Genomic DNA, 25954 nt, shown 5'->3' with positions numbered 1-25954 from the left:
AGATCACAAGTATTTCACACACTGATATTGCAAAATACAGTCTAAATATCCCTTTGATTGCAAATGTATTGAAACTTCACTCAGTTCAGTCCCACTAGAATGTACTTGTCTGACTTGGGCTTAGCTGTATCATATGATCTGCTAGACTCTGATGAAACAACATTTCCTTGCTTCTGTTGATGAGATCAGCAAGTGGATCTGTAAAAAATTTTTTTGGCTGTTCATTATTTTGTTTAACTATTGAAAGTATTTTATTTAAAACTAATAATACTAGGCTCAACTATATTTATATTAGTATTTTAGACAAAATGAACTAAGGGAAAATGAGCAGGTTTTGAGGTGACATTTATCAACATAATACATAACAAAATCTTCAATTTGTTTAAAATCAATATATAACCTCTGTCTTCTGCAATTATTTTTTTCATGGCTGTCACAGACATTACCTCCATAATTCTATCATTTTTTCTTCAAAAAAAAAAAAATTTCCTGACTAAGTATATGTAAAATATATATCAGTAAGCAGAGATTTATCATTACTTACAAACAAAATCAACACTGAAAAATTATTGACCTGCAATGGTTTACTAACCTTTAATGGTATCAATCAGATGTTATAATTCATTTTCCCTGATTTTTCTTAAAAATGTCAATTTCCCCTGCCTTACTATATTTTTTTTAATCTAATTCCCTGACTTTTCCCTACCTTCAAAATTTTATTTCTCGCTGACCATTCCTGACCGGTGTCAACCATGATATATAATTTTTGCGATGTTGACAAAACTTCCAAGTCACGTTTAAAATTATAAAAAAATGCGATTCTAATTGATTTGAGGTAGCTTTAAAATCTACCTCAAATGGCAAACGTACAATGACTTAAATTGTTTATATATAAAAAATCTTTTAATCTTAGTTCTTTTTTTCGCCTCGTTCTATAATTTTTACAAGCTCGGCTTGAATTTCTGCTTGATAAATTTCTCCACGAGTTCATCGTTAGCATTTTTTTTAAGCTGTAATAAACAGGATTGACTGCGCAGATAGGCTATAAAACCAGTTTATAAAATAGAATTCTGATATTGTACAATGAAGTGCGGTCGAAAGTTACCTCGCTCAGTTCCCTGTAAGTTCCTGCGTCTTTCGGAGGTTTGGCCTCATTCCATTCCTCTTTGTTACGAATGGAAATGCAGAATATGCGCCCTTTGTTTGTGGACTCATTTTGATCCCGTCGAGGAGAAAGAAAATTGACAAAACTGTCCTAAATAACTTCAAATCGCTCCATTTTAGGAATATTTTGATGCCAGATTTTAGTGTTATGAGCCCGCAATAGACGATGCGCAGAAAAAATGCGCAGAACATTTTTCCGCTCTGAAGTCTTAAACAGGGTCAGGGTTTAGGAGGCCGGGCCGCGCAATTTTTTTTTTTACGCCCACTTTAGACACTTCGTTTTTTTTTTCGAATTTTATGAAAGAGGAAAAAGGAAAATGTTCGATATAATGTGCCCCGGGGTGGAATCGAACTCGGGTCGTCTGCCTGAAGAGCGAGTGTGATACCGATACGCCACCTGGAGCCGGCTCCCAGAATTCGTAAATTGTAACTATATATCGTGTTTCCCTTACAAATATCGATAGCTAACCGTAAACAGGCTAACCAAAGTGCATAGTAGGCTAACCAAAGTGCATAGTAGGCTAACCGAAGTGCAAAGTAGGCTAACCGAAGTGCATAGTAGGCTAACCGAAGTGAATAGTAGGCTAACCAGAGTGCATAGTAGGCTAACCGGAGTGCATAGCAGGCTAACCGGTACTAGTTACCAGTCGACGACCGTAAGTGGCGGCCGTCTTGAAGTGGGCGTAAAAAAAAATTTTCCGGGCCGCACCTCCCTACCCGAGATTATGTCGAGTGGCCCCTCCCCCCGGGGTCCGGCCCAGGTACATGCAAGTTTCGCTCCACCCTTCTTCTAAGCATCATCGGAAATCCTAAAAACGGATAAGGGGGGTGGAGTGACAGAACTGGGTTCAACAGGGTTCACAGGAGATGGAAGCTGTATTGAAGTTGTATTGTAAACCCCATTGAAACCTGACCAAGATGTTCTTTAATGTTTTCTCGGTCTGTAACGTTAAGTATGGACGTTGAATAAACAACAGTTATTTATAAAACAAAATATTATATGGTAACTATTACTTCTCTTTTAAATATATAGAAAATTTTCATCATGTTTAGGTTTTGCTGCTAGTCTGTTGTCATGTAGTGAGTAAATGTAAAATAAATCTTGGGTAATCTTACACTTCCTCTTAATATTGAATGTTTTTTTTTCTAGGAGCAGCTGCTTGCGTTCAGCTTCAGTGTTATACAGAAGCTATTACCTGGTGTGATAAGGGATTAGTAGTATCCTTTTCTCAAATATCTTGCACTCCTTTCATGCCAAAAGTAAGCCAGTGTAATTTATGCCAAGTAGATATATTTTAGGCATCAGACACCCAAACGGACCTTCTTCGCGCGGGAAGCTCTCGCTTTTGCTTTGTAAAGAAAACATTTTTAAAACGTATGTTATTTGAAAGCCTAATAGTTTTAGTTTAGTAATAGTTCTTTTATAAGCGGCAAAATTTAAATGGGAATCATTTGTCATTTTAAGGTAAAATGTTTTGGGAAATGAACAAAATTTCACTGAACGTCGGGAAAGTCGGAAAGCCGTCTTAATTTTAAAGAACTTCAAACTACTCTGTACCTATTACGTAACGTGCCGAAAAGAGGATTATCGAGCTTGCGCATAAAGTATGTACTTGTTCAAGATAAAATAAATACTAGTTATGCAACGCTTTCGAGTGGTATACTATGGAATATCCACGAGTCACGAATTTTCTCGGTATACAACGAGCCTTTAGGCGAGTGTGTATACGAAGAAAATACAAGTGACAAGTGGGATATTCCATAGTATACCACGAGAAAGTGTTGTGTAACTATTTTATACCATGCCATAGAAAATACGCTTACTAAATTTCATCGAGAATAGATCGCAGCGCACGATGGGAAGGTTGGGTTGAATACCGTCGAATATACAACGGCTTTCCTGTATTCTGATTGGCTGTATTTTCTATGGCATGGTATAAATACTTTTAAGGTGATTCCCTAGTATTGCATTGCGCATCCTTACTGCGCAGAATTTTACGCGTAATTAGCGCGCGCACATAAACAAAATGGCGGTTTTTTCCTATGCGACTTGGCTCGCGAGAGAGAGAAATCATCGTTTTCTCGTAAACGAGTTCGGTGACCTATCATTTTTTTCTCTTAGTTCGAAAGTAGTGATCAAATTCTTTCTATAGAACGAATACAGATCAATTTCTATGGCAGAATAATACATTATCACCGAAAACGTGCACTTTGCCAGTACTCGCAAAGGAAATATAAGGAATTATATGGTAAATACAAGATCTTCCTGCTCCTAAACGAATACGGTGACCCCCCGTTTTTATTTCAAAATTTAACTTCCCTTAAGGTAAACAACCAACTGGCAAAGTTTGGTTGTAAATCTATGAGCAGTTCTATTTCTAGGGAATTACCTTAAGTTACATACGGTTAAAATTGTCGCAGATACGTTTTTCCCTCCAGTGAGTCCAAATAGGGTTAACGCCCACCTGATATGTACCACTATCAATCTATTGCATAAACTGGGTTGCAGATGGCTATGAGCCAGTTGATCGCTATGAGTCTATTTTATTTGACTTGATCGTAACAAGATTGACGACAAAAACAATACATTGGTGGATTTAAGGTCTTTGTCTGTTAATTGCCTAAGTAAATTACAGGAGACTCCCCGAGAGAAAGTGAAGAGTGTGGAAGAGACAAAAACTATCGAAGAACAGGTAAGGCTTTTTTGAAAGAAAAAAAAAATCAAGAGAATTAATGAGGTGGGTTGTCAGGATCTTCCTTGATTCTTGATCGATCTCCTAAGTGTGAAAAAAAATACTTAACATTTTGACCTTCGGGTTCTCGGTACCATACTGAAAAAACCCTCAGGCTAAAAGATCTCCATCATGTTTTGACGCATAATGACAGGAGAAAAATATATCTTTCAATTTTTTCTCCTAGAGTTACCTGCTGATTTATACAAGTAAAATTTTCCTTAATTTAAGTTGAAAAACTTAGTGGTATCCCCATAAGGCTCATAAAAAAAAATACCAGTCAAATGACGATTGATAGCAGGTTGACGAGCGTTGTTCACAGGTTATTTCAGGGAGATTCTAAAATAGATCTAGAAAAAGAAAAAAAAAAGAACGCAAATTAAAAGAAAAACAATACGTTTCTTATTCTTTTAAAAAACAGTGGCTTAACGAAAAATGCTATAACAGCAGTCAGGGATGGGCATCGGTATTATAAATCTAAAATTTCTGCCTGACATCGACTTGTGTAAACGTTACAAACGACGTCTAATAAACGGCATGCAGTGCATGCAGAAGCGATGACGTTTCACAAAGGGTCTAACATGATTCTGAATTATTATTATTTATTATTTGTCAAAAACTCAACGTAAATAAAAGTAGCCGACACCTTGTGCGTGATAAAGACTGTTATCAAATTGTAGTGGACATTTTTTAAACCTAAGAAGCAATGTTGGTGATTATCTAAATAGCATAGTTAGGATCTGATGGAATTCAAATAAATACAGTAGTTATGAATGCACAGGCCGTAGATTTGTAGATTTGCTCAATTGAAGAACAGTAGATTGCGTTATATTGTAGTGTGTCAAACGGTCTCTTGCTCACAGCGGCCCTGTATTTTATAGAATTAGAAATTTCTGTCTACTGAATCTTATAGATGCCATCATATAAAATTTAGTCTCTTTCGTTTATACATTGTGGTGTTCCATTCTGACTGCACGGGAGTATTTTGCTTTTGAGTTCTACACGGCGATTTGTTGTTTAGTTAAACTTGTTTTCTGTTCGATTGCGCGAAAAGGACAAATAAAACAGGACAAAAAGATCCTGCCGGTCGGTTGCCTGCATAAAGCGATAATAATACATTTTCTTCGTAGATTTGCTTAATTGAACAACAGTAGATTGCGTTATATTGTTAGTAGTGTGTGACGTCCGATAAATGACACACGATACGCGGGAGCTAGCTTTTCAGCTGCGAGAAAGGTCAAACGGTCTCTTGCTCACAGTGGCTCTGTATTTTAGAAGAATTTGAAATTTCTGTCTATTAAATCTAATAGATGCCATCATATAAAATTTAGTCTCTTTCGTTTATACATTGTGGTGTTCCATTCTGACTGCACGGGAGTATTTTGCTTTTGATTTCTACGCGGCGATTTCTTGTTAAGTTAAACTTGATTTCTGTTCGATCGCGCGAAAACGACAAAAAGACAAAAAGACAAAAGGACAAAAAGACAAAAAGATCCTGCCGGTCGGCCGCCTGCATAAAGCGATGACGTCGTCAGCTATACGTCATCGCTTAAAAAAGCTATTCATGGGTTTAGTAAAATCACTCTAGCATCAACTGATAAATAGTGGCAGGGCTGACGCATCAACTTAGAAGTGATGTAAAGTGCTGCAAACCGTTGCCAGCCATTTTCAACAGCTAAAAGTAGCCTATTTACTTCGAGATGACATTTAGTTCGGTAAAATAAACTAAGGAAAAATGACAAACACCCACTGGCAGACACCTAAATCCTTCTTGTTGAGCGTATCACACCGTGAACTTCAGTCCTTTTCTGCGGCTCGACCGCAAACACTTCTTAAAGCGGATATATCAATTTTTTTAGTCATTCCAGGTAATGCATTTCGCTTCCAGACTCTGGAGCCACTTTCTTGGTTCACGGAGTTATTTTGAGAAGCCAAAAGAGGATATTTCCTTCTTTCCGTCAATTTGTTTTTTTCATTTCCAAAAAGGGGCATAATATGCAACAAAATTACGCAAGATCATTTTAACGTCATAGGTCCGTAAAAAAAATGTTGTGTTATGGCAGATAGGCAGTAAAGAGAAAAATAAGAACACGGCCATGCTGAAATGAAAATGAAGTTTTATTGTGTAACAGGAAAATGCCAACTATTCGCCTGAAACGTTAAAAGAAGTAGAAGACAAGAGCGAAGAAGGAAGGGCGTGGTTTGATCTTGGCAATGCCTGCTTGCGTCGGGGAGATTTCAAGAAGGCCATCGACTTCCACGAATGTCATTTAAAAATTGCCGTAAAAAAGGGAGACAGGGATAAAGAGGGAAAGTCATACTGTAATATCGGAATCGCGTACTACAGTCTGGGGGATCTCAAGAAAGCCATCGATTACCATCAGCGTTACCTAACAATTACAAAAGAATTAAAAGACAGAGAAGGAGAAGGAATGGCGTACTGTAATCTCGGCAACGATTATTACAGCTTGGGGGATTTCAATAAAGCCATCGAATACCATGAACGTGATCTAACAATTGCCAACGAAGAGGAAGACATAGCTGGAGAAGGAAGGGCGTATTGTAATCTTGGAAACGCTTATTACAGATTGGGGGATTGCCGAAAAGCTATTCACTACCATGAACGTCACCTAGAAATTGAAAAAGAAGTGGGAGACAGGCCTGGAGAAGGAAAGTCGTACTGTAACCTTGGCAACGCTTACTACAGTTTGGGAGATTTCCAAAAAGCCATGGACTACCATGAACGTGACCTAAAAATTGCAAAAGAAGTAGAAGACAGAGCTGGAGAAGGAAGGGCGTATGGTAATCTTGGCAATGCCTGTTTCAGTCAGGGAGATTTCGAAAAAGCCATCGAGTACCATGAAAATCATTTAAAAATTGCCAAAGAAATGGAAGCAAGAACTGGAGAAGGAAGGGCATACGGTAATCTTGGCAACGCGTATTACAGTCTGGGTGATTTCAAAAAAGCCATCGAGTACCATGAACGTCATCAAAAAATTGCCAAAGAACTGGAAGACAAGGATGGAGTAGGGAAATCATGCTGTAATCTTGGCAATGCGTATTACACTATGGGGAATTACAACAAAGCCATCGAGTACCATGAACGTCATCTAAGAATTGCCAAAGAAATGAAAGACAAGCCTGGAGAAGGAAGGGCGTATGGAAATCTTGGCAATGTTTGTTACAGTATGGGGAATTTCAGAAAAGCCATCAAGTACCATGAACGTCATCTGAATATTGCCAAAGAGGTTGAAGACAGGGCTGCAGAAGGAAGGGTTTATTGTAATCTTGCCAACGATTATTACAGCCTGGGGGATTTAAAAAGAGCCATCGACTACTATGAACTAGATCTAAAGATTGCTAAAGAAGTGAAAGATAGAGCTGGAGAAGGAGGGGCATATGGTGGTTTAGGCCTCGCTTATGACGAATTGGGTGAATTCAGAAAATCCATTGACTACCATAAAAATCACCTAACAATTGCAAAAGAAGTGGGAGACAAGGCTGGAGAAGGGAGGGCGTATGGGAATCTTGGCAACGCTTATTCCAATTTAGAGGAGTTTGAAATGGCCATCGAGTACCATGAACATCATCTGAAAATTGCCAAAGAAGTGGAGGAAAAGGCTGGAGAAGGAAGGGCGTATGGAAATCTTGGCAACGCTTATCAACGTCTGGGGAATTTCAGAAAAGCTGTTGACTACCATGAAAGTCACCTGGGAATTGCCAAAGAATTAGAAGACAGGAGTGGAGAAGGAAAAGCGTATGGTAATCTTGGCACTTCTTATCTCCATCTGGGTGATTTAGAAAAAGCCACTGACTACCAGGAGCGTAGTCTTAAAATTGCCAAAGAAGTGGGCGACAAAGCTGGGGAAGCTAAGTCATTTTTTAGACTTGGTCAGAGTTATGAATTACAAAGATCTCCACTAAAGGCTCTTGAGTGCTATCAGTCGAGTGTAAACACGTTCGATGACGTTAGAGATAATCTTCAGTTCAAAGATGAATGGAAAATTAGCTTCCGCAATCTATATCAAACTGTGTACAAAAGCTTATGGCAGCTTCTGTTAAAACAAGATAAAGTGGTCGAGGCTCTCTTTGCTGCTGAGCAAGGACGTGCACAAGCTCTGAAAGATCTGATGGAATTTAATTATGGATTTGAAACAGCTGACTTTGAGTTATATTCACCAGAAACAAGCACATACGACTCATTCAATTTCCTCCCGTCGAATACAGTTTTTATAGCAATTAATGAAAGAGAAATCGTTTTCTGGGTTATTCAAAACGGTAAAGATGTCGAATTGAGAAGAAACAAATTCAGTGGTAACATTTCTCCAGATTTGATCAAATTTTTTCAGTCTTTAACAGAGATGGCTTCTGAGCAAATTGGTGTAAGATCTGGGATCAAATGCGAGGATCGTTCGTTAGATGAGCTGGTAGTTGAAGAGAAGACAAAAGAGAGGTCTCCTCAGACGCGACCAAATCCGGTACACCACCAGACGAATGTTTTAAGAACGTTTTATGACGTTATAATTGGTCCTATTGCCGACTTGGTTCGTGACAACGAACTTATAGTGGTTCCCGAAGGCCCATTGTGCTTGGCTCCGTATGCTGCATTCGTTTGTCCAGATTCAAGATACCTGTGCGAGTCTTTCAGGATTCGAGTAATTCCTTCCCTGACCAGTTTGAAATTGATCGCAGATTGTCGATCTGGCTACCACAGTAAGACGGGGGTGCTTTTAGTAGGTGACCCGTGGGTACAAGAGGTTGTTTATCGAGGGAAAGTGCTGGAGCAGCTGCCATGCGCCAGAGACGAAGTAGAGCTGATTGGGAGAATATTGAAAACTGTTCCTCTCGTTGGAAGGGAAGCAACAAAGAATGAAGTATTGGAACGACTCTCTTCAGTTGCTATAGTACACATTGCAGCACATGGCAGTATGGAAACAGGAGAAATTGCTTTGGCACCAAACACTACGCGACCATCCCAGATTCCGGATGAAGAAGACTTCCTTTTAACAATGAGAGATGTAATGAGTGTTCAAATTCGAGCGAGAATGGTTGTGCTAAGTTGTTGTCATAGTGGGCGTGGGGAGATTAAGGCTGAGGGGGTGGTTGGCATTGCACGTGCATTTTTGGCCGCCGGTGCTCGATCTGTTCTGGTGTCCCTGTGGGCTATTGACGACGAGGCCACTCTGGAGTTCATGAAAAGTTTCTACCTACACTTAGCGAGAGGAAAAAGTGCCAGTCAATCCCTGAACGAGGCCATGAAATGCATGAGAGAATCTGAAAAATTTAGTGAAGTGAAATTTTGGGCTCCATTTATGCTGATCGGAGATGACGTCAAGTTGGAATTTGATGAAAGCTAAATAGTAAGTATACTTTTGTGTAGCACTGCATTGTAATTATGTCGGAGAGAATTCAACTTTCACCAGTTTAGAGACCATATAAAGCTGCCACAGGGTCTTGGATATTTTCACTGCCGATTTTATAGCACCTTTCAATAATACGCGAACTTCATGCTCAATCAATGGTTACGATTTTTTCTGCCGTCAGTCATGTTAGAAAAGAGGAGTCCACTTCAACGGATTTAAAAGGTTAAGGTCTAACGGTTGTGATCGGTAGATTTTGATCCATTTTTTTTATTTTTTTTATTTTTCAAGGTTCGTTAGCCGCCGCCAGAATTATGATTGGCGGCAGTGAAAAACGCAATCGTTGGTTAGGTTTTGAATTTTAGAGTTCGGGTGTTATTGAAAGACGCAGTAATAAATGTCATGACGCAGTTCTCCATTTTGTATTCTTTTAATGTTTTGTAAGTTAGCTATAACCCTCATGCGTTGCGCGTTACTGACTCCTTTTATTGATTTTTGTATGTTGCCAGTGTTCTATTGAAAACAGAAAACCATTACCGGACCCAATTGCATCCAAACTTTGCTGGTGTAACTTGGCGTTATCAGTGTATTCCTTGTTGAAATTTCGTTTCTTAAAATTAGTCGTATCGTTTTCTGGTCATGTGTAATTGTAAATCACTGTAAGGGTCTAGTAAATTGCTTGCGGTACAGGACATGAAACTTTTAATGTCTTTTCTCCAGGTTCAGTAGTTGCTCAATTGTTGTATTTTTTTTGTTTTTGCATAATAGACGCTAAACTGAGAAGCTGTATCTGGTAAAGAAATGACCTTCGCGACAGGAGTTGGACAACGATGCATTTGTGCCTTCGCCCTTGATCTCCTTATGACGAGATAAGAGAAAAGAAATGATATATTTTGAACTATATCGTGCTATTGGGTTTGTAGGCTACAATAGCTGTGTATATAGAAATAGGTGATATTTTTCGCGTGGTATTGCTTATTCTAGCGTAATGGTTTTCAACTACATGTAAAGCTTTTCGAATAATCATTTGCATAATTTTCTTCTGGGTTTTCTAAATTTACTTAATATTGACTTTTTGCACAGAAAAGTATTTGAGAGCTTTAATGTATATCAATATTTAGTAATACTATTGTGCGAGAGAGTTTTGTAAGTAGATTATATATATTCATTTAGAACAGTTTTAGTAGCGTCAAATAGTGTTCGCTAACAGAATAAAAACAATGCAAGTTTCAGTGCAAAAATGTATTTGTATTTTTTTGTAATTCAAGTGCGGCGTTAATCAGAGGTACCTTTGGTGAGTTGTTTAGCAAATCATTTTGCGTGACCTTTTTATCCATATTTTTTATGAAAAAGGCTGACTTTTTGTTGTTGTTTATATAGTCGCCATCTTACATTAACTTACAGAACTCTCGTATACTTACTGGTCAAGAGCTATGGTTGAAGGGAGTATAGACCATGGAAACGACGTACCCTGTGACGTAACAAAGTGACACTTTTGAAAAAACTTGAAAAAATATCGCGACTTTTGGTTTATTAGAGTGTAGACCGTGTAAAATGTAGAAGATTTGTTCTCTGTAATGTGAATATCATTTTCTAAAGAATGCTGCACTGAGGCCTCGATAATTTCGTTAATCGTGCGAAAATCGAATCCAATTATTGTTTTATTATGCATTTTTAAATGTACATTTTTTTAAAAAAAAACGCTTATTTCGGCGCTAAACTACAGAATACAGGGCCATTTTTCTAGCTATACGTCCCAATGTCGCTAATAAAGCCGGCGACGAGCTCACACCTGCATGACGTCACTTTTGCATATATTACTCTCAGGGTGCGTTTCTTAGGGATAACCAAAGATTGGATTTTTAATCAGATCACACGGATACTTCGTTTCCAAAGAAAAGAACAATCTGAAAGTGGACCTTTTTTTGATAAACACTGTTCGCGCCGAACACAATGGTTAAATATCTCATTACGTATGGTCACGTATGTATTTTTCATCAAGGGTATCCAAGCCAAGACTATTTCAGCATGCAAAATCTTTCAAAAAAATGCACGATGAAGCAGTTCTTCCTTAACCTGAAGCATAAAGTTGAGAGAGCGCTTTTGAAGGGAAGAACTATGTTGAAAGTTATAAATACAAACTATATTCAAGACTAGTTTAGAAGGGCAGGGCTTCCACAGACACCCAGTGACAGTTTTAGAAAACATGCATCTCTTTTAAAATGACACTTCAACCTGATCACGTGATCATTACTCTTTGTGACTATTCATATCTGTATGTTAATGAAAAAATGCCCAAATGGGTCCTTGACAACTAACCATATTGATAATCTTTACATATGCGTTTTTGCATTTTCACAGTCAAACATCGCTAGGCCAATGGACTTTTTTTGGAGTTCCCAGAGAAACGCAAACACCGTGAAGCTTTAAAATCCAGATCCAGATTTGATCTAATAAATCCGCCGCTCGGAGTCTGGATTCTTCAGATTTGTAATTCATATTCGATTTTTGGTAAAGAAACGCAGAATCCGTTTTTTGATGCAAAAATCCGAATTTGGATTTTCCCAAAGAAACGCACCTTCAGTGTCTAATTATAATAATTTAGCGTATGTTGACTTGGCATCAAAATTCGATGCTTGCGTGAATAACCTGTATGCTTTCAACCAATAAGAATAAAGATAGTGAACAAAATGTATACTGGATAAGCATTGAAATAGTCTTCAGTGTTACAGCTAATAAGTGCTGTTAAATACAATGTTAAGCTGGTATGTAAGTACTAATGAATGAACATAGATATGATAAAAAGATATATTAGCACCAAGTGTTCTACAACATTAATTTTGAAATTTAAATTGCAAATAGAGGCGTTTTGTAAGATTAAGCGTCGTTTTGTTTTTCTACGCTCAATGTACCTGTGCTGTAAATGTAAAATAACAAAGTACTCATATACTCTGTAAATGCTGCTTGTGTTGAGGAATAAAAAATGTAATTTTCAAAAACAAACTTTCTTGTGATGTACGTATGCAGATTATTTTTTTTTTCAGTAGATGCCGTATTCCAACATTTGATCATAACAATTAGCACCAGCAAATGAATAAAGTTAGAAGTTGATTAACAAAGAGTAAGAAGCTTCAAACCGGGTGTTTGATATTAAACCACTTTCTTTTAAAGGGGCAGTATCACGTTCCTTCGCCTTCCCTGGCATGGCGCAATTACAATGTTGAATTACGTAGCAGCTCGCCGGGGAACTCATTCCTTTCATGTTCTTTTTCTAACTCCAGGTTATCAAGAAATTGAAGCTAATCGAGGTAATGATATCCTTCTCTTCAGCGAGACCATGCTTGGTTCCTTTCGCCAGATAGCTTTCCTTTTAATACATTTAAATGTGCTTTTGCGCTCTTGTGCGCGACGACCTCCGGTCTGAAGAAACCAGAGAGAAAACAAAGCTCGCATCCCGTTGTCCCTGTTGTGTCTTTTAACACGTATCGTAGACAATATGTGGCGATCCTGAATATATCTAAGATGTTCCTTGACGTCAGTTATCCATCAAGTCATCGACGAAGCGAACAAAGAGAAGCCCAAACAGATTAGTTCTAAGCAGTCTCATTCTGCGTAGACAATGGCTTCAGGCAAAAATCGCGGCCCATCCACCCAAATTGCGGCCCATCGCTCAGATTTCGCACAGAGCAACTAGAATGACTCTAGAACGACCCTGAATTTTTTTAAGGCCCAGAAAAATGTTTCACAAGGGATGCACTGGATTAAAGCTGAAAAAATGACCCAAAAGACAACCAGAACAAACATGCGCATCGAAAGTAAATCGTCACATCCGCGCACAATCCGCCGTGATTTTGCATAATTATCACGCATAAAGCTTCTTCGATGCTTTCTTTGTGTTGTGTTACCAACTAGCAGGAAACGCACCACAGGACAGGAAAACTTGAAAAAAGGAAATATAAAATTCAAGTAGAGACCACTCGGGAAGATTTGACAACCGCCATGTTGTTACTTCACGTTATTTTTTTCCGCGTTTCCAATAATGGTGTCTCGTGCTGCTGCATTTGATGAGAAATACGATTCCACATGGCCGCTCCACATATATGTTGGCCACTTTTAAGGTGGCTCGATACAGTTTTTTCTGGGCCATACCTTCAATTTGCAATTGGCCTTTAAACGATCTTCCTTGACTCGGATCGATATGAAAATTACACCATATATTGATTTTAGATTGAAGTTTACTTTGATATATATTTTAAAGTAATCGATATTTCCATAGCAACGATAAACAGAAAACCGCTAATACAGTAAAACCTGATTTTCGCGTGAATCAGATTTGCCGCTTAAAAACTAATACCAGCATCTTAAACTATGATGTACTGCAAATGAAATATTCAAGAATTAAAAAATTCTGTATGTTTGATTTCGAATAAATCGCAAAAATGATTCAGATTGTACTTTTGGTGTAGCGATAATAAATGAGCCGAGACACAAACACTACGTAGAGGAAGTAATCTCAAATAACGCCAAAGTGTGTATTAAAGTAATCTTTCGAAGTCGTGAAAGTTTTGTCGAGTTTCCACAACGCGATTCTGAGAATTTGTTTTTTTCTTACGACCACTCATATTGTAATTTTCAGATAATTTTCGGTTTAAAGCGCTTGTTGAAAAATCTATAAAACGGCTCGATAGATTTACTTGAAACTTTCGGCACGGAAGCTCGATTATGTTAAGATTTCAATCGCAAAGTTGTATTATCGTTGATTCACTGGAACCTTTTTACATTTAATGATAAAGTAGGCCTTCGAATGGACGAAAATCTTGCGTTACAAATCACGCTTTGCAAATTATGCTAAATAATTCAATTCTACTACATTCCACCGAGATTTGGTATTATGAATACATTCCGTTTGAATACATTTCGTTGAAGTCTTCTCAGGTTCTATTGTTTCCTTGGCATTATGATTTATCTTTTGCATGTTTTTATAATCCTTGAATTGTAACGCAAGATTTTCATTTTCTCGAAGGCCTACTTTATCGTTTAGTTTGAAAACGTTCCAGTGAATCAATGCTAATAAAACTTTACGATAAAATTCTTTACATAATCGAGCTTTCGTACTGGAAGTTTAAAGAAAATCTATCGAGCCGTTTTATAGATTTTTCAACAAGCGCTTAAAACCGAAAATTATCTGAAAATTACAATATGGGTGGTCGTAAGAAAAAAACAAATTCTCATAATCGCGTTGTGGAAACTCGACAAAACTTTCACGACTTCGAAAGATTACTTTAATACACATTTTGGCGTTATTTGAGATTACTTCGTCTACGTAGTGTTTGTGTCTCAGCTCATTTATTATCGCTACGCAAAAAGTACAATCTGAAACATTTTTGCGATTTATTCGAAATCAAACATACAGAATTTTTTAATTCTTGAATATTTTATTTGCAGCACATCATGGTTTAAGATGCTGGTATTAGTTTTTAAGCGGCAAATCTGATTCACGCAAAAATCAGGTTTTACTGATTTGGCAGTTTTCTGTTTATCGTTGCCATGGAAATATCGATTACTTTAAAATATATATCAAAGTAAACTTCAATCTTAAAACAATATATGGTGTAATTTTCATATCGATCCGAGTCAGGGAAGATCGTTTAAAGGCCAATTGCAAATTGTAGGTATGGCCCAGAAGAAACTGTATGGAGCCACCTTAAAAGGGTGTTTTTACTGATTTTTCTTAGCTGACGTAGCACAGCTTCATATCTCAGAACCCAAAGTTTTTGTTTGCAAGTTTCGAAATTGTAATTAGGATACATAAAACCAGATCAATAGTAAATAAATAGTTTCAAAATTTTTATATGTCATGCATTATAAATATATAAAAAATCGTAAAATGAACTGAATTCTCTATCATTCGACCATTTCAGTCGATATTTGTTAAGAAGTTCCGTAAGCCACACTTAAAACTTGAAATACTAGAAGCTGAACTAATTAAAAAATTAGCTCAGGGGAAACCAAAAGAAACAGTTATAATACTCTGATAAGTTTTATTGCGTCGGTTTTTTTTAATTTTTACACATGAATGTGTTTTCAATCACCCAGCTAGAAACGGGAGTTCCGGTTTACAGTTGGGCTTTTTGCACATTGCTACAACACAAGATCCTTTGTTAGCTTGACAATAAGCTCTGTGTTGGTTATATTCGTATCTGGACACACATCCACGATGGAATTCAAAGCCATCGCCTTTTTTGAAGCTTCCCACAGCACACACCTCATTTCTCTTGCAATCCTCGAAGACAATATTCTTCTCACAATCTTCCTGAGCATTTTGTCCTTCAGCATAACATTCTGGGCACCAAAATGGTTCCCTGGGCCCTACGAATAAACAAAAGATACGCATTTAAAAAATACCTTCAACAGCGAAGCATGATTTGCTATACATGAGAGAGTCACACGCTTTGTAGAGTACATTAGCTTAAAAAGTCTGATCTCTGAAACTATTCTCCCGATTCAGTTCTTCAATATTAAAAATTATTATTTCCATGTCAAAAATAAATTGTTTTAAATTTCCCATCAGTTGGAGCCACCTCAAATTTTTTGAAAAAATAAAAAAGCTCTGAACCCCGATGACAGAATGTTTTTTAAAAGATTGTGAGAAGTGTTACTTTTGCCCTTTTATACAAACAAATATGTTAAATACAAAAAGTTTTACCGTGTCGTTTTCAAGTTATTGAGCCCTCTCAGGGGGGGGGGGGGGGATGTCCATGTTTTCTTGCTCCCCCTTAAAAAAAATCCTTGTGTTGACTTGTTCCCTAAAAGTAATTTGTCAAATTTTTGTGATCCCTGTTCCTTAAAATATCAGAAACACAGCTTTTGTTCCCATGTTCCCAGCATTATTTCCTTTTGTTCCCTCGTTCCCAATTATTTTATTGCCATGTTCCCTTGTTCCATCAAAAGTTTAAACATGGGGTATCTTTAAAGTCACCGACTGAAAATCTTGACGTTTTCCATCAATTTTTTATTGATATATCAACTAGTAAAACCTCCAACCATATTTAATAGCGGTTTCTGCTATAACATTGTAGTATCTGACATAAAAGCATTAGTTGGAAGGTTTATGCGGTATTTATTTAATTTGACAAACCTTTTATTTTCCTGGCAACACCAAACGTAAGGCTGATTAACACAAAAACCACCGAATACTGTATCATCATCATGTTACTGTCTGCCAAGATTAAAGGCAATTCACGAATTATGAGGCGACTGGTATGAGGGAAGGATAACGTCCCTACGTCCGAAGTTAACATATATGAATAAATTTGGTTTCCGGTATGAAAAATCACAATCAGCTCTTCTGTAAAGAAAAATTTAATTAAGTAATTTTCATTAAAGTCCAAGTGAATTTCTTTTGAACTGAGATACTAACTTAAAAAGAAGAATATTTAACACTTAGACTATGTAGAAACTCTAAAAGACTTCGGTCCCAAGCCTTCAATTTTATGTACATTAAGCCAAAACTCAAAAAGAATTGTCCCTTTAAAATGCAACGAGCGCGCGATCATGTTCTGTCCGCAGAAAAAAAAAAACAATGGGAGAACTAACAGATTGGAGGATTTCTAATAGAATATGGTGGGCTAGTACAAATATCTGGCACAAAGCGTTCACTGTCGATTTATTCTACAAATTAAATAGCTAATTTGAAAGATGTCTTCCTAGAACTGAAATTTGACTTATTGCTGAAGACAAAATATAAATTGCTTTTCCTTTTGACCTATGATTTTCCGTATTGTTCGAGTTCTTATCGGTAAGGTCGAAAATAACGGGAAAATTTAATTTTCTTTTTCGCTTTTAGTTTCGAGAAAAAAACCCTAATTGTCATATACACATGAACAGCATAATGTCATAAATCGAAGAACAGACAAATAAAATTTGTAATTCCGTCGTGACTTACTGCGCTGTACTGCTTCTTCGATCACTTTGATGCTTTGAAGCTCGTCAACTGTGACTTGATAAGCCAATCCTTTTTACTATCCGTCTTTGTGGAGACTGATTTTTTTGATTTACTTGTAAGATGTTCTCTCTTGTGAGAATCCTTTTCATGAGTGTACTGAGGCAATTTGAGGCTGACAGTGAATTTATTAATATGCGAAATGTCAATTGTGAAAACCAAGCCTTCATGAAACCCTTCAAGTGAGCTGACACAAAATTAAAAATTGCTAGATCATTTGGAACAATCGATCTAAAACCAAAAGAACGATTTTCAAGAACAGCGGGAACAACTCACAGTTTAGTTTCTAGGTTGTGTACGTCAAGCTGAACCAAAGTCGACAATTTAAGAACAAATTTAGTAGTTTTCTTTATAAAGGAGCTTTTCTAATTAAGACGGAAAAACGCTGTTTTCATTCACCTTATTTCACAGTGTAATTTGCTTGGCATCTTTCATTTTATTTTAAAGGCAGGAAAAGACTATGCTATTTGGAATATAAAGATTGCCATTCTCATTTAACCTTTTATTTGATAATAAAATTAGTTTGCTCAGTCATGCAAAGCCCCAATAAGGTGGAAAAAAACTGGAAACTATTAATTGGATGACACTTGATTGCTTTTAATTAAACTTTTTTTCATGTTATGTATGTTGTTATACGTGGAAGTAGTCACAGAGCACAGGAAGCGAAGAGCTATAAGAGGGGCTCTGTCAACAAAGTTATGACGTTTAATAATGTAGCCAGCTTTTTTATTATTAAAAAGTAGAAAATTGTCTTATTCTTAATTACAAAGCTCGATACCCATTCTCGTCTCCAAAGCACTTTTCGTTTTTCTAAGCCTCCATGGCCTTGGCACGAGAAACGAAGAGCTCTGGAGACAAAGGATTTTTAAATTAATTCGATTTTTTAATTGGTTGTTTGAAACAAAGAAATATTTTACGGACGTCAAAGGCACCACGACTCTTTCACACAGTATACACCTAATTGAAGAAACGTTGACCACGTGAAAAGCGTAAACCATGAACGATATGACCCAATGGTGATCTGGGTAGACAGCCTTGGTAAGCTTAGTAATATTCCTTTTAGTGGTAATCTAAAAATTTTCTTTCTTTAAGAGCTTTTGGAGTATGATTTATGCAACCTGTCTTTTTCCGATTTCCCAGAACAAATTTGGGTCGCATCGTTCATTGTTTATACTTTTCATGGATAAACGATTCTTCAATCAGGTGTATACAAACACATCACGACTACAAACATGAAGAATCCTACATCCTAGAATTTAGGACCGAAAATCCTGTGTCTTCAGAGCCCTTTATTTCTCGTGCCAAGGCCCGGCAGGCTAAAAAAAGCGAAAAGGGCTATGGGGAAGAGAACTGTTTCAGGCGAGTATATAAAAGGGTGTGGCCAGGGCACTGGAAACTCAGTTGTCAGTCATATTTTCGGACCATTTTTTGAGCTATCAGAAAATATTGCAGATACCTGATGTTAGCTGTCATTATTTTTTGCAAAAAGGAGTACGTCTTGGCTGACAGCCAAACTTGTGAACAATTCTCAGCTAGCAGCACAAACTGAGGTTTGAGATAAGATATCTTTAAGTTTGCATTGAATAATTTACCTGTTTCTTCGACCCATCTTACTTAGGGATTGAAGTAGGGTTCAAAACCTATCTTTGAACAAGTATAATGGATTTGACTTTCCAACCACTTATAACTACAATCGAACCTGTTTAATAAGTGCATGAAAGAGTTTCCTTGTGGTATCGGTATTGATGTAGAGTTACAAAGGCGGCGTGGCATTTTGAAACCTGGGGTGCAAGGGGCTCATCGTACACCAAACCAAGTGCATACCCTACTCAAATTTCCCAAAATGCTTTGCGTATTGCGTTGGCACAAGCAGGCCTCTTTGCAATCTCAACAGTTTCCAGTGTGTTCGTAATTTATTTGTGACAATGCATAATCGTCGGAAGGCAGAAAAAGTTCACTCTGAATTCGTCGATGCCACAAGTAATGTCAAATACAATCTTTACAGTCTGTAGAGCGTTTTGATGACAGGATATTTGTTCAAAGTCTGAAAATATATTATTTCGCCAAGTGCGATCCAGATGAAACGATTTGCGAAAAGATAACAAGACTAAATATTCTACCAAACCAATGCTATGCTGCGCTAGATAACCCCCCTTTTATTGGGGGGGGGAGGGGGGGGGCACAGCCCCCTTCTTCTCCCTGCCCCGCCGTCTCCGAATTTATGCGAATTTGGGTCTCCTTCTAACCAAGTGAACCGTCCGTATATATATGTGTCAATAAGAAGAGGTTCAACTGTATTCAGTTTTTAATCCTAAGGCCCGAGGCAAACGTTGAACTTCTCATGAGACGAACTAAACTGAGCGAATCAAGTTCATCGGATAAGTTTGACTCAGTTGAGTTCGTGCGACTGAATTAAGATCGACCAACACGTTTTATCCGTCTGCTTCAGACGGATAGAACGCCGTGTGAAGATCGACTGCGGGACAAACGTCGATCTTTTCATGAAACGAACTAAATGTATAAATTTAAAATTTGTATGATAATGTTTTTAGCCTCGAAATAAGCGTTCTGGCAGCTCTGAATTTGGTTCGATAGTCGGTTTAACGAATCATGTTCACCGTTTGACCCAACAGTCGAAGTTTACCTGTTTAGTAACATTGAAATCTCGAAAACGAAATTTTCGTGTGACTGTGTAGCGCATATAATTAGTGCAAAAGATAATTTAAAATGTAAAATGTAAAACGCGCCAGAGATAGAAAAATGTTTCCAGACGTTTCGGGGTTACTTCCCCTTCTTCAGTGGAAAATGTAAATGCCAGTTAACGGAAGACAGCACGTGCGCGTGATCAATGTATTTGAAAAGTGACAAATTAAAACGTATACGCCACGAGCGCGCGCGCTTGTTAGAGTGAACACTAGAGTCCACATTCAAGCCACGAGGCTGCAGAGTCTGGTGGCGGAAAATCAGCTTTGCCTCAACCCGTTTTCTTTCCATGGTATCAGTTAGTCCGGCACGGAGCACTGAGACGAGCATGTCGTTCGTGCTATGTCCTGGCAGATTAAAATATTCAGCCACTGGAGCATCGCTTCGTGTGGTGATTGATCTCTGAACCTATCAGCCAGTCGTCGGCCAGTTTCCCCGATGTAGCACTTGGCGCACGTGCGGCATTGAATCATATATACCGCATGCGTTGATGGTGCAGGTGTATCTTTGGCGAAAAAGGATCGATCCACCTGGTGTGTTAATAACGAGTCGCGTTGATGTAGTCGCATGTCTTACAACGGGGTCTCGCACAAGGGGATGTTCCAAACTCCGCGCGGTCGACAACATTCCTCCCGTCTCCTAATGTGCTCCAAAACAAGGCATCGCGTAAGTTCCAGTCGCGGCGACACGCACACAGAACTCGGACAGGCCGGAATATTTCACGTTCTTAGACCTTTGTATCAAACCTTCCGGGCATCGACTGACAACAACCATCCATTACAAGGAAAGTGACACCCACTCATACTTGAATTATTTCTCCTCTCACCCAGTACGCTGCAAACAATCGATCCCATTCAGCCAGCTGCTCAGGTTGAAACGCATTTGCAGTGAAGCCGACGACTTCAATGAGAGGAGCAAGGAGATGGTGTGTTATTTCTTGGATCGCAAGTATCCACCACATGTTGTCAACCAGGCCTTGAATAAAGTCGCATCCATCTCTCGAGAGGATTTGTTACAAGAGACAACAACACAAATAGCATCTGGACAACAAACAATCCCTCTTGTACTCACGTACCACCCCTCGAATGCACGGGTCAAAACATTTTGACAAAGAATCTGGGCTTGCTGAAAGACGACCCTCAAACAGGTGAAATATTCCAGCCTGTCCGAGTTCTGTGTGCGTATCGCCGCGACTCGAACTTACGCGTTACCTTGGTTTGGAGCACATTAGGAGACAGAAGGAATGTTGCCGACCGCGCGGAGTTTGGAACATCCCCTTGTGCGAGACCCCGTTGTAAGACATGCGACTACACCAACGCGACTCCTGTTATTAACACACCTGGTGGACCAATCCATGTTCGCCCGCACCACACCGCACCACAACGCATGCGGTATATATAATTCAATGCCGCGCGTGCGCCAAGTGCTATATCGGGGAAACTGGCCGACGACGGGCTGATAGGTTCAGAGACCATTTACGATCAATCACCACACGAAGCGATGCTCCAGTGGCTAAACATTTTAATCTGCCAGGACATAGCACGAACGACATGCTTGTCTCAGTGCTCCGTGCCGGACTAACTGATACCATGGAAAGAAAACGGGTTGAGGCAAAGCTGATTTTCCGCCACCAGACTCTGCAGCCTCGTGACTTGAATGTGGACTTTGGCTTTATTTAATCTCCTCTAGTGTTCACTCTAACAAGCGCGCGCGCTCGTGGCATATACGTTTTAATTTGTCACTTTTCAAATACATTGATCACGCGCACGTGCTGTTTTCCGTTAACTGCCATTTACATTTTCCACTGAAGAAGGGGAAGTAACTCCGAAACGTCTGGAAACATTTTTCTATCTCTGGCGCCTTTTGCATTTTAAATTATCGTTTACCTGTTTGGGTCGACTAGAATTGCCATTCAGTTCGTCTCATGTGAAGTTCGGGCCAAGAAAAAGTTCGCCTTATCCGGAGAAAATTTTTTTCCAGTAGTTCCTTAGTCCAAAAAGGTTTTCATTAGCCTGGAAATACTTAGCTTACTAGGCCGTTCTTGTTTGTACCGTTTATAAAAGTTAGAAGATTCTCAGTACATCAAGCAAAGTAAACGTTTAAAAAGTTTGATAGCTTTTATTTCCTCTGTTAGTACAGGTATTATCTACGCACATATAGGTGTCTTCAATTGCCACCAATAGCATGGAGTTCGGGTTTGCAGTTTGGAGCAAGCTTTGAATAAATTATATACACGTTGTTGTAAACATTGACTAGGAAAGTCTTCGAAAACCTTAAAACCTGCAATTTTCTGTCCAATGTTGTCTCCGCCGATAGAGAATTTCAGGAGTTGTTTCGCAGGTAACAATAATCTGGTGTATTCTATTGTATTATGACAGAAGCTTGTTTTTGAAATTTCCCTTTCAAAAAGAAGATAACACGGTTCAAAATTTAGATTTTACATTTTTACTCTCTTAAAAGCAAATAACTTCCAGCAGTATTTGAATGCGAGAATTTCGGTTCTGTCATAACACAAAAGAGGTTATGATTTATCACTAGATAGTTTATATAGTCCTTGCCAATAAGGTAGATATGCTATTTCTTCTGAATTATTATTGGAAAATAAGAATGGTTATTGTTACCTTGAAAGACAAATTAGGCTCATCCCCGATGTAAAAACCTCTGAAACCCACTAGTGATTTAGAACAAAGAACTTCTCTTTGCTCCGCCGTCCCCGAATTATTACGAATTTGGGTCCCCTTCTGACCAAGTGTAGTGATGTGGCTGTTTTTACAGGTGTCAGGTATTTATAACAGCGTATTCGTCGAGCTGATAAAGTTCTTCTAATCCGAAGAAAAAAATTCCGGTACTTCCTTGGTCCAAAAAAGTTTTCAGAAGCCTGGAAATACTTAGCTCACTAGGCCTTTCTTGTTCGTACCGTTTATTAAAGTCAGAAGATTCTCAGTACATCAGGCAAAGTGAACGTTTGAAAAGTTTGATAACTTTTATTCTCTCTGTTATTACATGTATTCTCTACACACATATATGTGTCTTTAATTGCCACCAATAGCAGGGAGTTCGGGTTTGCAGTTGGGTGTTTCACACGTTGCTACAACACAAGATCCTGGGTTAGCTTTACAGTAAGCTTTGTAATCCCTGTATTCGCTCATTGTTACACAGCCACGAAGAAACTCGAAGCCGTCTTCAGTCTTGAAATGTCCCACGCCACAAACATCATTCTTGCCTTCGCAAACTTCTGAAACGATGTTTTTGTCGCACTCCTCTTGTGCATTTTCTCCTTCACCAGAGCACTCTAGGCACTGAAGTGGTTCCCTTCCCGCTACGAATGGAAATATAAGTAAGGCGTTACTGAAAACATGACGACAAAGCACTTTCGCTGTAACTGCACAAGACGACATGGCAGTTAAACTTTGGCCCCACGCGAAAGGCACGTGCACAATTTTTACCAGGAAACATTTACACAATTTTACCTGTAAATTTCAACGGGTCAATTGTGAAATATGATGCTTATCCTGGTTTCCGTAGCGTTAAGTGACAATGGGTATTTCTACTCCTTCCTGCATGGAATGCTTGTCCATTATGTCATAGGACCTCATAAGCTACCCCAGCTTAAAATTTGCCAGTACCCATTTATTCACCTGGGTTGAGAGGGGCACTGTGAGAGTATAGTGCTTTGTCTTATGCTCCATCCAAACTGAGCCGGGTAAATTTAGAAAAGATACCCACTTTGGAGAGCGTTTTTGAAAAGTACCGTTTTCGGTAACCGAAAGCGCCTGCTCAGTGTGGACGGTTGGCCTAACCGGAGATAAAAAGATGCGTTTTCAAATTTACCCGGGTCAGTGTGGACGGGGCCTTAGAACGCACTTGATACATTATCCTCCGAATTTTCGTTTGCATTACAACGATATTCTAAAACAACATTAGAGAAGAGATCTGAACCACTCAATTGTATATGGACAGCTGGTCTGCTTCCCAAAAACAACTTGAATTTGAATAGACAACTTATCATGAAAAAATAAACAACTAGTTGAGGGTCTTTTCTAAAAGGAAATGTCTCTTTCAAGCTCCCTAATAACTCGAAAAAGCTTCGGGAAATTAATGTAAATTACATGTAATTTAACCACGCCTGCTGTTCCACTTATCACTCATTGTTGTATGATATGTATTTCAATGAGTAAGCTACTGGAAAACACACTCTTTTACTTCAATTTTTGTATCGTTTCAGTAAAATGCAACTGATGATGTTGAATTGAAGATACTTAGGTTTCTTACCGTCCACAAGAAACCCAAAGCTAACGCTGACCAACACCAAAATCATCAAATACTTCGTGGTCTTCATATTGATGCCTGGCAACGAAAAACAACTGTCAAGTAGATTCAATATCGTGGATAATAAAATGTATTACCAACTACGAAATACTTTTGGACTTGAAAGTAGAAAAATTATCCCATTTAGCCATTTTGGTTTTTGGTGTAGGGAGGAAAACCCGAAAAGCCGGGGAAGTACCCTCAGAGCAAGGCGAGAACCAACAACAAACTCAACCCACATATGACGCCGGGTCCGGGAATCCAACTCGCGGCCGGGCCACATCAGTCGCTGGGAGGCGAGTTCTCTCACCACTGAGCCATCCCTGCTTCTCCAAAGGGCATGCCTTCTTCCAAAGATAGCTAATAGGCTTAACTTACCTTTAAGGAAATTGGAGTCACTATACAAGCTGAAGATAACCGATCAACTCACTGGTTTTAAAATAAGAGCGGCTACTTAGTTGTTTGCTATGTATGCCATAAACTAAAATTTTTATTCGTTCACGACAACCCTTGTTGTTGATCTGTGTCTAGTTGTTCCTCTATTTTTTCTATTTTTGCACGGAATCTCGGCGTTGAAGAAAATAAAATGAAGTAAGGATGCTAGACGTCGAAGAATTCAAGCTTTACTTTTGCTAACATTGGTGATATGTAATTTCTTGGCATGTTGTTTGTCTTTCCCTTCACGCTTTGTTTTGCATATTTATGTTCATCTCGCACGTACGAAAAGGATTGTCGCATTCTGGTTGGTTTTTCGTTTGTAAACTTAAGACTAACCCATGAAACCTGCTTGGGTATAACTATAGTTAGTCTGTATTGTTTTGGATCAGCGAGGCGTAAATTTTCTAACTATAGTTGGGCGAACGAAGAGTCGGTCACATTAGCGAAATAGCTAACTATAGTTAACGTCGTCTTAACTATAGTTAGCAGTCTAGATGTGACCGCAGCCAATGCTCAAACAAGTTTTTAATGAAAAATATGACTCTATTAGCAAAAAAACTGTGAAACTCACCAGTGTAGAGCAGGAAAACAATAGCTCCAAAACAAGGTAAATATACAATTACTTGGCTCTTTTATGTAAATGACTGTTGTCTTCTACTAAAAATTCATACTTTAATTGACGAATGATTGAAAGTGGTTTTTAAGTGACAGTATGCTAAAATAAATTGCGATTAACATTTGACAATAAAAATTAGCGACAGAAGTTTTACACAACGTTTCGATGTCGCCATGTCATTATTTTGGAGTGAAAAGAAAATAACGCACGAAACTCTTTGTTTAAACAAATATGTTGATGCTTAATCATATCTTTACCGCATTTATAACACTGTTTAACCGTTTTTTTCCTTTCACTTTTTTTTTTTTTCACGCCTGTTGAAACCGAAGACTGATTGGCTATACTACAATGCAAAAAGCCGTCTACATTTGTTAATTTGCCCAGAAAATGCAAGAAATTACCGCCTTTGTTCTTTGACCTGGTGATAAGAAAAACATCATAAACATACCAACTGTACACCAGCATCTCTCTCGGAGATTTTAAATGTGGTCTTTTAACATGGCTCTTGTTTTAAAATGGCTTTTGTATCCATTGTTATTAAACTGCGAATAGGAACATCACCCCCCGGTGAGAACTCGAATTTCCCAAAATGCTTTGCGTAGTTCGTTGGCACAAGCAAGCCTCGCTGCAA

The 25954-nt window shown here is 38.4% G+C and overlaps 3 protein-coding genes across 3 annotated transcripts in view; 1 reads left to right on the top strand and 2 right to left on the bottom strand.

The window, feature by feature from the left end:
* LOC144661917 (uncharacterized) overlaps positions 1-25954 on the top strand; it is a 459725-nt gene that overhangs the window by 16659 nt on the left and 417112 nt on the right. Inside the window, 3 exon segments of the mRNA XM_078522620.1 lie at positions 2315-2382; positions 3732-3857; positions 6029-7770. Coding sequence (XP_078378746.1) covers positions 2315-2382; positions 3732-3857; positions 6029-7770 — 1936 coding nt within the window.
* Positions 15281-17359, bottom strand: LOC144661941 (uncharacterized). Its single transcript, XM_078522660.1, has 3 exons — positions 17202-17359; positions 16395-16475; positions 15281-15625 (listed from the first exon to the last, which is right to left on the bottom strand). Exons 2-3 carry the CDS (start codon positions 16465-16467, stop codon positions 15345-15347), a joined length of 354 nt encoding a protein of 117 aa, XP_078378786.1. The 5' UTR covers positions 16468-16475; positions 17202-17359; the 3' UTR covers positions 15281-15344.
* On the bottom strand, positions 22920-25339 carry LOC144661942 (uncharacterized). The gene is made up of 3 exons (XM_078522662.1): positions 25279-25339; positions 24234-24308; positions 22920-23280 (listed from the first exon to the last, which is right to left on the bottom strand). Exons 2-3 carry the CDS (start codon positions 24298-24300, stop codon positions 22994-22996), a joined length of 354 nt encoding a protein of 117 aa, XP_078378788.1. The 5' UTR covers positions 24301-24308; positions 25279-25339; the 3' UTR covers positions 22920-22993.

Source organism: Oculina patagonica, chromosome 8, assembly GCF_052425735.1.
Source record: "Oculina patagonica isolate OP01 chromosome 8, crgOcupat, whole genome shotgun sequence".
NCBI lineage: Eukaryota > Metazoa > Cnidaria > Anthozoa > Scleractinia > Oculinidae > Oculina > Oculina patagonica.
The sequence above is the reverse complement of the archived record's forward strand: the minus strand, read 5'-3'. Positions and strand labels throughout refer to the sequence as shown.

What these genes read in the sequence shown, in the direction of transcription:
- LOC144661942 (XM_078522662.1), bottom strand. Translation starts at nt 24,300, where the DNA reads ATGAAGACCACGAAGTATTTGATGATTTTGGTGTTGGTCAGCGTTAGC. An exon ending in CTTTGGGTTTCTTGTGGACG is followed by an intron (nt 23,281 to 24,233) that starts GTAAGAAACCTA and finishes TTCCATTCGTAG; the next exon opens with CGGGAAGGGAACCACTTCAG.
- LOC144661941 (XM_078522660.1), bottom strand. Translation starts at nt 16,467, where the DNA reads ATGATGATGATACAGTATTCGGTGGTTTTTGTGTTAATCAGCCTTACG. An exon ending in TGTTGCCAGGAAAATAAAAG is followed by an intron (nt 15,626 to 16,394) that starts GTTTGTCAAATT and finishes GTTTATTCGTAG; the next exon opens with GGCCCAGGGAACCATTTTGG.